We start from the raw sequence: 12,950 nt of genomic DNA on the forward strand, positions 1-12,950 counted from the left end.
GCTTTGTTCACTTAGTACATTTTCTAGGTTCATCCATGTAGCATGTATCATTTTTTCCATACCTTTTTATTGCCAAGTAATATTCAATTGTATGAATATACCACATTTTATCTGGTACATCTGGACTGTTTCCACTTTGGGGCTGTTAAAAATAATGCCATCATGAACACCTGCATACAAGTTTTTGTATGGAGATATATATATATATACACACACACGTATGTATTTTGCTTTTTAGGGCCATGCTTGTGGCACATGGAAGTTTCTGGGCTAGGGGTCAAATTGGAACTGCAGCTGCCAGCCTATACCATAGCCACAGCAATGCAGGATTGGAGCCACGTCTGACCTACATCACAGCTCATGGCAACACTGGATCCTTAATCCACTGAGTGAGGCCAGGGATCAAACCTGGATCCTCATGGATACTAGTTGGGTTCGTTACCACTGAGCCATAACAAGAACTCCTGGATATATGTTTATAATTCTCTGGGTACACCTAGGAGTGAAATTGCTGAGTTACAATAACTCTATGTTTAGCCTTTTGAAGAACTGACAGATGGTCTTCTAAGGGGGCTGCACTATTTTACAAATACCATTTTCTTCACACCATCATCAACACTTGTTATTATCTGTCATCTTTATTTTAGCCATCCTAATAGATATGAATTAGTATCACACCATGGCTTTGCTTTGCACTTCCCTGATGGCTAATGATGCCAAGCATTTTTTCATGACCTTACTGTCATATAAATATCTTCATGGGAGAATCATCTATTCAGATTCTTTGGCCATTTTAAAATGTGGTATTTGTTACTTTATTGTTAAATTGTATGAATTCTTTATAAATCCCTCATCAAGTATATATTAATCCATTTAAATAATAAGCTAATACCTATATCACATGTATTATAACACATTTATTATGTGTTGGTCACAGTTTTAAGCACTTAATCAAAATGATTCTTATGATACCATAAGAAAGGAAGTTTAAAACTTACAAAAGCAACTAAATCAACATGAATACTGACAGTATTAATAAGCAATGTAATTTGAAAAAAGTCAAGCAAGGTGTAAGATTCAAGTACGACTTACTCTGCCCCGTTCAACTTGTGTGGTCAACATGACAACCATGGAGGACCCTTGTTCCCAAGTCATCTGCCAAAAATCAGTACAAGTGTGTGGTAATGGCCCTTGACAAGCAATGTACTGATTTATAATTCTAGAAGAAGGAATTTCCATCTAAAAAGAAAAAAAGCACAAAAACAAAATCATTTGCATTATTAATTTTTATTATGATCAAACATATAAAAATCATCTACTAAATAACTGAATACAACTAACCTCAATAAAGTGCAAAGTTAGTAAAACAAATCTTTATCAACAATTTATTTTATTTGTAGAAGAAATTTCTTGGCAATGTCCAGTAGTTATACATATTTATCTTTTTATTAGTGGAAAAAGGAATTTAAATATTTTCTAAAGTACTCTTTTGGTTTTAAAAGTAGTTTTTCAGGGAATCATGTTCCAGAGGCAGAGACTTGGTATAGAAATAAGAAATATTTGTCTCTACATAGAAAAAAAGCTTACAGTTTCCAAAGGGGAAGAGAGGGAGGGATAAATTAAGAGTTTGGGATTAGCAGATACAAACTACTAAGTATTAAATGAACAACAAGGTCCTACTGTAGAGCACAGGGAACTATATTCAATATCCTGTAATTAACTAATAGAAAAGAAAAAATAATATTTTGTTTCTAAAAACTTATTAAAAAATTTGTGAAGGGCAAAAATTCTGCTTAGTTTAGATTTTTTGTATCCATGATATAATATATAAATTATGTAATATGTACATCATTATATATATTATATATATACAACATGAAAACATATTAAAAAAAATTTTTTTTTTCTTTTGAGGGCTGTACATGGCATATGGAAGTTTCTGGCTAAGGATCAAATTGGAGCTGCAGCTGTTGGCCTATATCGCAGCCACACCAATGCCAGATGTGAGCCACATTTGTGATCTACATTGTAGTTCATGACAATGTCAGATCCTTAACCCAGGATGAGGTTAAGGTTCCCTGAATGAGGCCAGGGGAAAAAACCTGCATCCTCATGGATACTAGTTGGGTTCTTAATCTGCTGGGACACAATAGCAACTCCATGGAAAAATATTTTAAATTCATTATTTTCAGAAAGTAAGACTGAGGAAGATAAGTCATCATCCTATTACATTTTTACAACTGAATTAAAAAAAAAGAGAAGGTGACATATGCACATGGCAAGTAGAAGGACACCAGCGGGTGAGAAGAGAAAGAAGTCTCTTTTCCAGCCCAGCCTCCAGTTCCCACCCAGGGGGCAAGTCTTTCTTCCAGTTCCTAATATATCCTTTCAGAGATGTTCTATGCACAACACACAAATATACATGCAAAACTGTCTTCCTCTTTTTTCCATAAAATATAAATGTATGAGAAAACTCTGTAATAATCCATGATCCCTTATCCACATTCTCAAATTCCCAAAGCTCTGAACGGTAAGTTTGTTGTTGTTTTCTGGCACACCTAACCTAACCGGGACTCATCTGACAGCAATATCTGACCTGAACTGACCTAAGACTGTTTATAATCAATCTGTCCCACTTAGTGGGACAAGCCATAGTTTGTGCTGGGGCAATGCCCCATAGTGTGCTGGGGACCTTACTTATTACAGTATATGGTATAGGCACTGAATAACCTTTCAGAAAGCCCAAACATTCTGAATCCCAAAGCATATTTGATCCCAAGGTTTCAGATAAGGGATGTAGACTTGTACATGGTATTATCAAATTCTTTAATATTTTAATCTTATAGGTGAAAAATGGTAATTTCTTACAGTATTTTCTTTTTTTTTTTTTTTGTCTTTTTGACTTTTCTAGGGCTGCTCCCATGGCATATAGAAGTTCCCAGGCTAGGGGTCTAATGGGAGCTGTAGCTGCCAGCCTATGCCAGATCCACAGCAACGCGGGATCTGAGCCACGTCTGTGACCTGCACCACAGCTCGTGGCAATGCTGGGTCCTTAACCCACTGAGCGAGTCCAGGGACCTAACGCACAAACTCACGGTTCTTAGTCGGATTCATTAACCACTGAGCCTTGACGGGAACTCCTGGTACTTTTCTTTATGTGACTTAAGTTGAGCGTATTGTTCATTTTAAGCGTATGCTATTATTTTTCTAAGTGTTGTAACAGTATTGCCATTTTTCTTAAAAAAAAAAAAAAATGCCTTAGCAGAGAACAGCTGAATCTCATTATTCAGATTCTGTATTTGCAAATTTGCCTACTTGCTAACATTTACTTGTAACCCCCAAAGACTTGCAGGGTGTCTGTAGTCATCTGCAGACATAGCCAAAGAGGTGATAATTCTGAGTCACCTCAAAGTCAATATTAGCTAGAAATGTGCACAAGATATCATCTTGCTTTCCTGTTTCTGCTCTAATGTTATAAACAAGTGTCCTTTTGGGGTCTATAAAGGGCCATGTTAAAAAAAATTTTGTGCTTTTTGGTGATTTCACTGTTTAAAATGGCCCTATATATCCCCTTGGAGCAATGATTCAGTATTTGCTTATTCTGTGTTCATGAAGACTTCATAGACTTTCTATCACCCAAAATAAGAATGACTGTAAGTGATATATTTAAGCTTAAAAAAAAATCATCTGTGGTTAGTGTCTGGATGACACGAGTCTGGCATCTGTTGGCAGCTCTTTGAGCTGCACAACAGTGTACCAGGGAGGACCCTCATACTACTCTCTCTACTTTTGTATGGATTTGAAAATAGTCATAAGCTTTAAAAAAAGGTTTTCAACAACTGTCTTTGTGTATCTTTTATTATTTTCATTGTACTGTTTTTATTTTTCTTATTCATTTATAGAGCTCTTTGTATACTGAAGAAAGGAGCTTTTTGTAGTATTTTAAATTTAGTTTCTAAAATACAGCATTTAAAAATTCAGTTTGTCGGGAGTTCCCGTCATGAAGCAGTGGTTAATGAATCTGACTAGGAACCATGAGGTTGCGGGTTCGGTCCCTGCCCTCGCTCAATGGGTTAATGATCCGGTGTTGCCGTGAGCTATGGTGTAGGTTGCAGACACGGCTCGGATCCCGAGTTGCTGTGGCTCTGGCGTAGGCTGGCAGCTACAGCTCCAATTAGACCCCTAGCCTGGGAACCTCCATATGCCGCGGGAGCGGCCCAAGAAATGGCAAAAAGACCAAAAAAAAAAAAAACTTCAGTTTGTCGTCTGATTTTAGCACTTTGTAAACATCTCCAAAATTAAAACTTTCACAATGCCAAATTCACCAAATTTTTTTTATAGTTTAGATATGTCTACTTTCTGAGATTTTAAATTATTCTCATATATTTTCTCCAAGTACTTTCATGACTCCATCTTCATTCGTATTTTGATATATCTAGAATATATGCTGACATTGAGTAAGTGAAGTATTTATAGGTAATGATACGATGTATGGATCTGTTTCAAACAGTCTGGATGAGGGGGGAAGAGATACAGACAGGTGGGGGGTACAAGTGCAACAAAGCTGGCCATGAACCCACAACTGAGTTATGAGTGTAAGAACATTAGTTTTACTTTTTCCTCTACTTTTCTATGTTTGAAATTTTCTGGATTATGAAATTAAGGAAAAAGGCAAGTAATGATCCTTCTTCTCCTCTCCAAGGGGGGAAATGCCTCTTTACAAATGATATATTCTAGACAGCTGACCCAATCTATTCACCAGATAATCTGTCTTATCTTCAATGACTTTTAAAGGCTACCTCTACCATAAATAAAGTTCTAGTATTTATTTCTATTTCTGCACTATTCTTTTCCACTGCCCTGTGTATATTTAATATACCAGTACCAAATTATTTCTTTACATATTAATCTTATAAAAATTTTCATTATCTGAATGTTTTAATAGTCTCTCAAGGTTAGGCTTTTAACAAAAAGGAATAAATCTCAAATTTACAGTGGCCCCTCTCATTCCAAATGACAAAGGTATAATTAAAAACTTACATTTATATAATTTGCATTAATATAGTCTTCATTGCCCTTTAAAATGACCCGTGTAGCATCATCTGAAAAAATTTAAAAGGAAGAATGTTTTAATAAAGTTATGTTTAAAAGATGAGGCTTAACATACAGAGAGGGTAGATACTTACAAGGTGAAATATCTCTATATCTATTTTTGGAAATGTTCTGAGGTAATTTGGCACAAGACATTGTCATTCCAGGTTTTTTCCGATATAGTTGCTTAAAAAAAAAAGTATAAGGTGAGTCCAGAAAGGCATCAAAAGTTTTTTTGTTTTTCAAACTTGTTTCTATGCTATCAAGAAATACGTTTTTTCCTTAGAATACCTCATCAATACAATTATGTACCTTAGGGTATTGAACCAGATTTGCAAAGTTCAATTCTGCACAACTTCTGAAATTAATTATATACTTTTTGAAAAATAGTAAAACAAGTAAAAACAATTTTGCTTACAGCAAAAGTACCTGAAGGTTTGAAGAACAAATATGCAAAAAGCATTTAGCTTTCATTTAATTTAGATATATTTACAAGAATAATTGATGTGTCCTAAATATTTTATAATCACAAATGTTTTATTGCCACTTATCTATAACATACTTCAGAGCAACAAATATTAATGATGGCTACACTGACAGAACTAGAGAAGGATTATATATGACAAGGTACAAAAATGATTTTCCTTTAACTCAGCAATTTTAAATCTATAATAGTCTTATCTCCATCGGCAACCTTTCATAAAAAGTTAATTTAATTATAGAAAAAGTGTAGTTTGATGACATACCTATAAGATCTCCTTAGCTGTCTCTTTTATTTATTTATTTAATTAATTTATTTATTCATTTGTCTTTTTAGGCTTGCACCCGTGGCATACGTAGGTTCCCAGACTAGGGATTGAAATGGAGCTGTAGCTGCCGGTCTACACCGCAGCCATAGCAATGTGGGATCCAAGCCGCATCTGTGACCTACACCACAGCTCACGGCAGCACTGGATCCTTAACCCACTAAGCAAGGCCAGGGATCGAACCTGCATCCTCATGGATACTAGTCAGATTCCTTTCCCCTGCGCCACAACGGAAACTCCCTTATCCCTCTCTTTTAAACAGACATCTATCGATGAAACCATAGCTAGTGTTTTGGGGAGCAATTTTTGAAACTTTGCATGTGGGAACTCTTTATGTCAAATATTTCTCAGAATAATACTTTATCGTATAAACTATAACTGACAGTAGATGAGGCAGTCAAGAAGCCATGACATTAATTAGAAAATATGGGCAAATGCCTTTTCCCTCCGATACTACTTACATCGAACTGAGTTAGTACTGTTCCAGTGATGAGCCCCTCGGCTAGCTGGATCATGGACTCACGCAGGGAATGATCATCCTGATGGCCGCTATCTAGTGGGGCTTTCTCAGGAATGTACTGGAAGTCTGGCTCATTTTCCAGCTTTTCTTCCACTACATCATATACAGCTACAAAAACAAAATCAAAAAGACTCGTGAAAAACTTAATGAACTGCCCAAAGAAATTTACTGGGTATTATTGAATTTTGTGTCAGGAAAAATATTCATTTATTCATAACTCATCAGATCTGAGTCTGAAGCCACTATGTATGGGCCAAGAGTGGCCTTGGAATTGAAGTACCCTTGAGGAAAAGAAGGTTTTTGGCCATATTGCTGACAATGTCTGTAACTTGAAGAGACATTAAGAAAAAAAGGAACTGCCAAGAAGCTGCTCAGAACAGATCTGCCCTTAATTTATGGGACCCAGGGCAAGAGGACAAATAAAGGCCTATATTCTGTATGTCTAGACACAGAAAGTTACATATAAACTGAACAGAATGCTAAACAAAGTATGTTCTATTCTCACTCCTTGGCATACCTACAAATCAACTTGGGAGGCCAGATTTCAAATGAGAATTCTAGGCCAGAATTCATGGTCATGGCACTGTGAGAGCCAGACGCTAGACTGTGGCCCGTGGCCCACCCTCCTTCTTTCCCAGCCTCAGCTCTACTCTTTAACATGGGGGCCTGTAAACACATCCATGAACTTCCCAGCTCTCACTGAAGCCTATTCTACATCCCGACGGAAATTACTTCCTCTATGCTATACTGTGATCAACCCTTGGGATAATAAGACCTGGGAAGAAATGGTCCTTCAGACCCAGGAAGTGAAGTGGGCTCAGAGTTCTTTGGCCAGAGTGTTGAGGGTTGAAAGAAGTAGTCCAGAAAGGAGGGAAAGTCCCAGGTGATGCCCTGGCTGCCCCACTGGTCCTGCAAAATCTTGACCCCCATGGGGAGGGGCAAAACTGAAGCAGAGTGGAGCCCTTTGAAGGATGCAGTCAAGCTTTTGCCCTTGTATAAGAGGTTTCATTCCTGCTCAAACATGTACGCAGTTTTGAGAAGAACAGATTTCTGAAGTGAAGAATGAAAAAAGACAGAATATGTAAATGCATTTTGTCTGTGAAGAAATAAGATTTAAAGGGGAAAAGACTGGGAAAAACAAGCTCTTTTTTTTCTGACTTTTTGGCAAACATATTTTAAATTTTGATAACACATTATTCTTTAAAAAATGGACATGACAGGATATCTCTGGTGGCTCCGTGGGTTAAGGATCCTGTGTTGTCACTGCCACTGCTATGGTGTGGGTTCTATCCCTGGTCTGGGAACTTCAGCATGTCAAGGGTGTGACCAAAAAAAAAAAAAAAAAAAAACCAAAAAACCATGACAGACCCACACTGAGAGTGAATAAGAGAATTTAGGTCCTACAGGTCCTAGTCTGGATTTTGATGGTAAAATAATATTCGAAAGATCTTTTGCCAAAAAAGTAGGCCCTAAGTGGGTTCCCCTTAAAGTATAAATGGGGTGATTTGGAACTGTGAAAAGGCTACGACTTTTCTATTATATAGACTTTTGTTCATATTCTGCCTCTATACTAGTCATGAGTTTGTGAGCATATAACTCAATGTCTCAATGCCTACATGCCTTCAACTACAAAATTAGGATAATTTATTTATCTCACTGGGAGGTCAAATGAGAATATGTAAGAGCCCAGGTGTATGGAAAGCATTTAATTACTATTAGCTAATATTATTAAGTTCTTTAGAACCTGATATCAAGAGAAAAGAGAAAAACACAAATTGAGAGATAATTCTTAGTATAAATTTAAGTTGCTTTATGTGACATAAAATGCCTGTTTTTAGGCATTTTTAATCACCTAAATATCAGATTTAAAAGAATGAGTTCCTAAAAAGTTAAAATACAATGTTCTGTTTAAGTCCTTTGAATTTTCCTAGAAAGTCAATTCTAGACCATGAATGCAGAAAAATACGAAGTATAGGCATATCTCACTTTATTGTGCTTCTCCGATAACTGTGTTTTTTACACATTGAAGGTTTATGGTAACCTTGTGTTAAGCAAATCTCTTGATGCCATTTTTCTGACAGCATTTGTTTACTTTGTGTCTCTGTGTTACAGTTTGGTAATTCCTGCTATATTTCAAACTTCTTATTACTATATTTGTTATCGTGATCTATGATCAATGATCTTTGATGTTACTATTGCAAAAAGACAACTTGCTAAAGGCTCAGACGATGGTTAGCATTTTTAGCAATAAATCATTTTTAAATTAAGGTATGATTTTTTTTTTAGACATGATGCTTTTGCACATTTAATAGACTACAGCATAGTGCAAACATAACTTTTTTATTTTTTTAATGGCTGCACCCTCAGCATACGGAAATTCCTGGGCCAGGGATTGAATCCCAGCCTCAGCTGCAACCTATGCTGCAGCTGCAGCAACTCCATATCCTTTAACACACTGTGCTGGGCCAGGGATAGAACCCTTGCCTCTGCAGCAACCCGAGTTACTACAGTCAGATTTTTAACTACTGCACGACTAGTGGGAACTCCAAACATAACTTTTATATGAACTGGGAAACCAAAAAATTCATGTGACTTGCTTATTGTGGTATTTTCTTATTGTGATGGTCTGGAACCAAACCCACAATATCTCCAAGGTTTTCTTGTAGAGCAGATGAAATGAAAATGTCTTTTGGTACCCAAAAAGCAAAATGGGTGGTATGTGGGGGGAATAGGCAGAGTTCTAATTATATTGTACTTCCCTGTGGTACATAGCCAGCAAGTGGGCATGAGGCATTAATCAATAATTATTCTTGTGGTTAAAAGCTATGATTAATATAAAACTATTCAGAACAAAACTAGAAGAACTGTCTAATGCTAGGAGGGATGGACTTCAAGAATCTTTCTCTTAGAGGAGACTGATGAGTGCTGAGGAAACTTGGAACAATGCCATTGTGGATTCTGGCTCAAGGATTGGGATTGTTGACTGGAGAAAAAGGATAGCTTTTGGTAAAACCCTTCTGAAAAAACTGCTGAGAGACTGAACTTATTCTGTATTAAATTTACTCTCATAGCCAAAGCGGTAGAATTAGGAACAATGGGAGTGAAGGAAGATGGACTTTTAGATCAGTTACTAGTTCACACTGTCCAAAACGGGAATGAACTGCTTCAGGAGCCACTGGTGTTCCACGTGGCAGGATACCCTTGAGGTTGTTGTGGAAACTGAACTATAGCTTGTTATAGTTTTCTAAACGTGTAACAGAGGTCTAAATTTACTCTTTCATTCAGCAAGTGTATCTGAGCACCTGGAGGAGAGGGGGTCTATGGCAACTATGGTGGTCAGAGAGAACTTTGTGAGGATGACATCTGAGCAGAAACCTGGATGAAATGAGGGTATAAGTCATACAAAAATCAAGAAGCATATTTTAGGCAGAAGGACCATCCAGGAGGCCGGCACAGAGGACAGGAGAGTGAGGAAGGCTCAGTGGCAGGCAAGGTAGCTAATAATTTGGATTTTACTCCATGGGCGAAGGAAGCTGCTGTGCTGTGAGCAAGAGACTGACATGACATGACCTATGTTCTAAGAAGCCCACTCTGGCAGCTGTGTCAAGTAATAAAAATTAATGAATTATAAAAATACCCAGTGCTCACAGAGTACTCACCGTTAGGTCGAACTAGCAGGACGAGCTCCCCAGAATGTTTCTCACAGCTAGCTTTAATAAACAGGACCACCTGATCATGGGTATGTTCCGCAATGTCCCGACCATTGATCAGTACAACTTGGTCCCCTTCGTTCAATCGAGGGACACACAAGTCAGCCTGTAATGGGATTCAAGTAAGGTTTCAGATTTGCACACAGCTTTCTGGAAGTAAGTCATGGGAATTTACTTATATTTATTTATTTACTTACTTTTTTTGGTTTAACTTTTATTTATTATTTTATTTTATTTTCCCACTGTACAGCAAGGGGATCAAGTTATCCTTACATGCATACATTTACATTTTTTTTCCCCCACCCTTTGTTCTGTTGCAACATGAGTATCTAGACATGGTTCTTAATGCTATTCAGCAGCATCTCCTTGTAAATCTATTCTAAGTTGTGTCTGATAAGCCCAAGCTCCCAATCCCTCCCACTCCCTCCCTCTCCCATCAGGCAGCCACAAGACTGTTTTCCAAGTCCATGATTTTCTTTTCTGTGGAGATGTTCATTTGTGCTGGATATTAGATTTCAGTTATGAGTGATATCATATGGTATTTGTCTTTGTCTTTCTGGCTCATTTCACTCAGTATGAGATTCTCTAGTTCCATCCATGTTGCTGCAAATGGCATTATGTCATTCTTTTTTATGGCTGAGTAGTATTCCATTGTGCATATATACCACATCTTCCAAATCCAATCATCTGTTGATGGACATTTGGGTTGTTTCCATGTCCTGGCTATTGTGAATAGTGCTGCAACGAACATGCAGGTGCATGTGTCTCTTTTAAGTAGAGTTTTGTCTGGATATATGCCCAAGAGGGGGATTGTGGGGTCATATGGAAGTTCTATGTATAGATTTCTAAGGTATCTCCAGACTGTTCTCCATAGTGGCTATACCAGTTTACATTCCCACCAACAGTGCAGGAAGGTTCCCTTTTCTCCACAATCCCTCCAACATTTGTTACTTTTAACTTTTATTTTCATACTTTTATTTATTTATTTTTGGCCACTTCTGCAGCACACAGAAGTTCCTGGGCCAGGGATTGAACCTGTGCCGCAACAGTGACTCAAGCCACAGCAGTGACAATGCCGGACCATATAAGCCACTGAACCATGAGGGAACTCTGGAATTAATTTTACGGATTCTAAGGCTAAAATTACATACAGTAAAATATCTATCCATTCACTCATCTGTTAAAAATATAAAGGCAGAAAGCTTGCTTTCCAATGAAGACACTATTTTTTCCCTTCATCATTAACAACGTTTCCTTGGTGCCCTATTATAAACCTAGACATACAGATAAGACTAATGTTCTCAAGGTGCACAGATCAAGGCAGCCCTCACCTTGCACTGTCCAGATACATACAAATTTCAGTTATCACAATTCAGTTAAATAACACCAGTCTCCCAACAACATGGTTCAAATTTCAGTTAACCACAATATATTAAGTGTGAATAACTACACAAAGTACAAAATTTGCTGTTGGCCCATCAGTCCAAAAATCACTACATAAATCATAAACATGCATCATGATTGTGACCAGTCAGGCCACTTCTTTCAGTCTGATGTGATTTCTCATCATGCATCTGTTATTCAGTTCATGTTGAGACAGCAAAGCAGGTACTTGTGTTGTCTGCTTGTCTCCTAGGGATAAATTCATGCAAAAATGGATAACCTCAAGAGCAACCTGGCCCAAAAAGTTAAAAGTGCAGCAAAGAAACAACAGGGGACAGTGCTGGAAGTGAAACCCAAATTGAACATAAAAGGAGCTACAGAAGAAAGAGCTGACAATGGACATATTGACACTTCTACTGTTTGAGAGATCCTAGATGCGCAGCAAAAGAAACTGAGAGAAGGTGAAGTGATCACCATAAAGGAATGCAAGCAGCTATGACAAGAAGAATGAAGATGTCCGAGGAAGTGATGCTGACCAAAAACTTCTCAATACAGGAAATCCTGCAGATATTTCATATCACTGAAAGTGCAAAGAACCAGTGGAAGTGGAATTAAACTTAGAAAAGGATGATGACAACTTGCCAAGGCAAGAAAAAAATGCTCACTCTGTATTTTAAGTTATATGACAAAAAGATGAGCACTGTTCACCAAGTACCTGTGGTAAGTTTCCACAAAGAAATAAAATACTTTAGTTCTCAACATTTCTAATTTTTTTAATTACAAGATATTAAATCAGTATTAGTTTTACTATTTTTTAAATTTCCTTACACATTTACAAGAGAAAGTATCAGAAATTTTAACATTTTGATAAAAAAATTAAGGATCGTGGACACAAATAACTTTCCCCACTGATTATCAAGAGCGCTTTGCACAGTTTCAGTGCACGGCGATCTGTACAGCTCTCCCACATGGGACGACTGCTTATATTTTTACTGAGAAAACAAGTACATAAGGTAAAAGAGATGAAGAGAAATATGCACAGTGAGTTCCAGGAACACAGTAATGAGAACACATGAGAGTCAAGTTTGAAGGATGATGGGGCTAGAACTTACAAAAAAGGGCTATGACAGAGGCTTGAAAAAAACAGAAGCACAACTGAATTCTATTATAAACACAGTCAATAAAATCCCATGAGGTATGAAGATTAGTGGAAAGAGCCCTGATCTAGGAGCCAAGTCTTTCTCTGATGCTTATGAAGTCTGTAACTTGTAGATACTGAAGTCTGAAAATGGAGCAGATAACTGCTCTAATTATTTCACAGTTGTGAAACTTAATCTGAAAAATTCAAATTTAAGGTTGGAACTACTGTCTCTACTTGCTTCTTTTTCTACTTGCAGGGGTGAAAAAAAATCTCTGCATATCATGGCATATTGTTCCCAT

General features: G+C 37.2%; 1 protein-coding gene across 11 annotated transcripts in view; it reads right to left on the minus strand.

Annotated features, from left to right (window-relative positions):
• The window catches only part of PTPN4 (protein tyrosine phosphatase non-receptor type 4), a 190,332-nt gene that overhangs the window by 20,885 nt on the left and 156,497 nt on the right, over positions 1–12,950 (minus strand). For all 11 annotated transcript variants that reach the window (XM_084999633.1, XM_084999636.1, XM_003133309.5 and 8 more), the window contains 5 exons: positions 10,077–10,233; positions 6,359–6,525; positions 5,187–5,277; positions 5,041–5,102; positions 1,093–1,239 (listed from right to left, as the gene is read on the minus strand). In XM_084999633.1, the coding sequence (XP_084855759.1) occupies positions 1,093–1,239; positions 5,041–5,102; positions 5,187–5,277; positions 6,359–6,525; positions 10,077–10,233 (624 nt within the window). The remainder of the gene's footprint in view (positions 1–1,092; positions 1,240–5,040; positions 5,103–5,186; positions 5,278–6,358; positions 6,526–10,076; positions 10,234–12,950) is intronic.

The sequence above is a fragment of the Sus scrofa genome, chromosome 15 (genome assembly GCF_054392235.1).
Source record: "Sus scrofa isolate SSC_HxYL_T2T_F1_AM1 chromosome 15, Sscrofa_HxYL_maternal_Yorkshire_Landrace_v2.0, whole genome shotgun sequence".
Classification (NCBI taxonomy): domain Eukaryota; kingdom Metazoa; phylum Chordata; class Mammalia; order Artiodactyla; family Suidae; genus Sus; species Sus scrofa.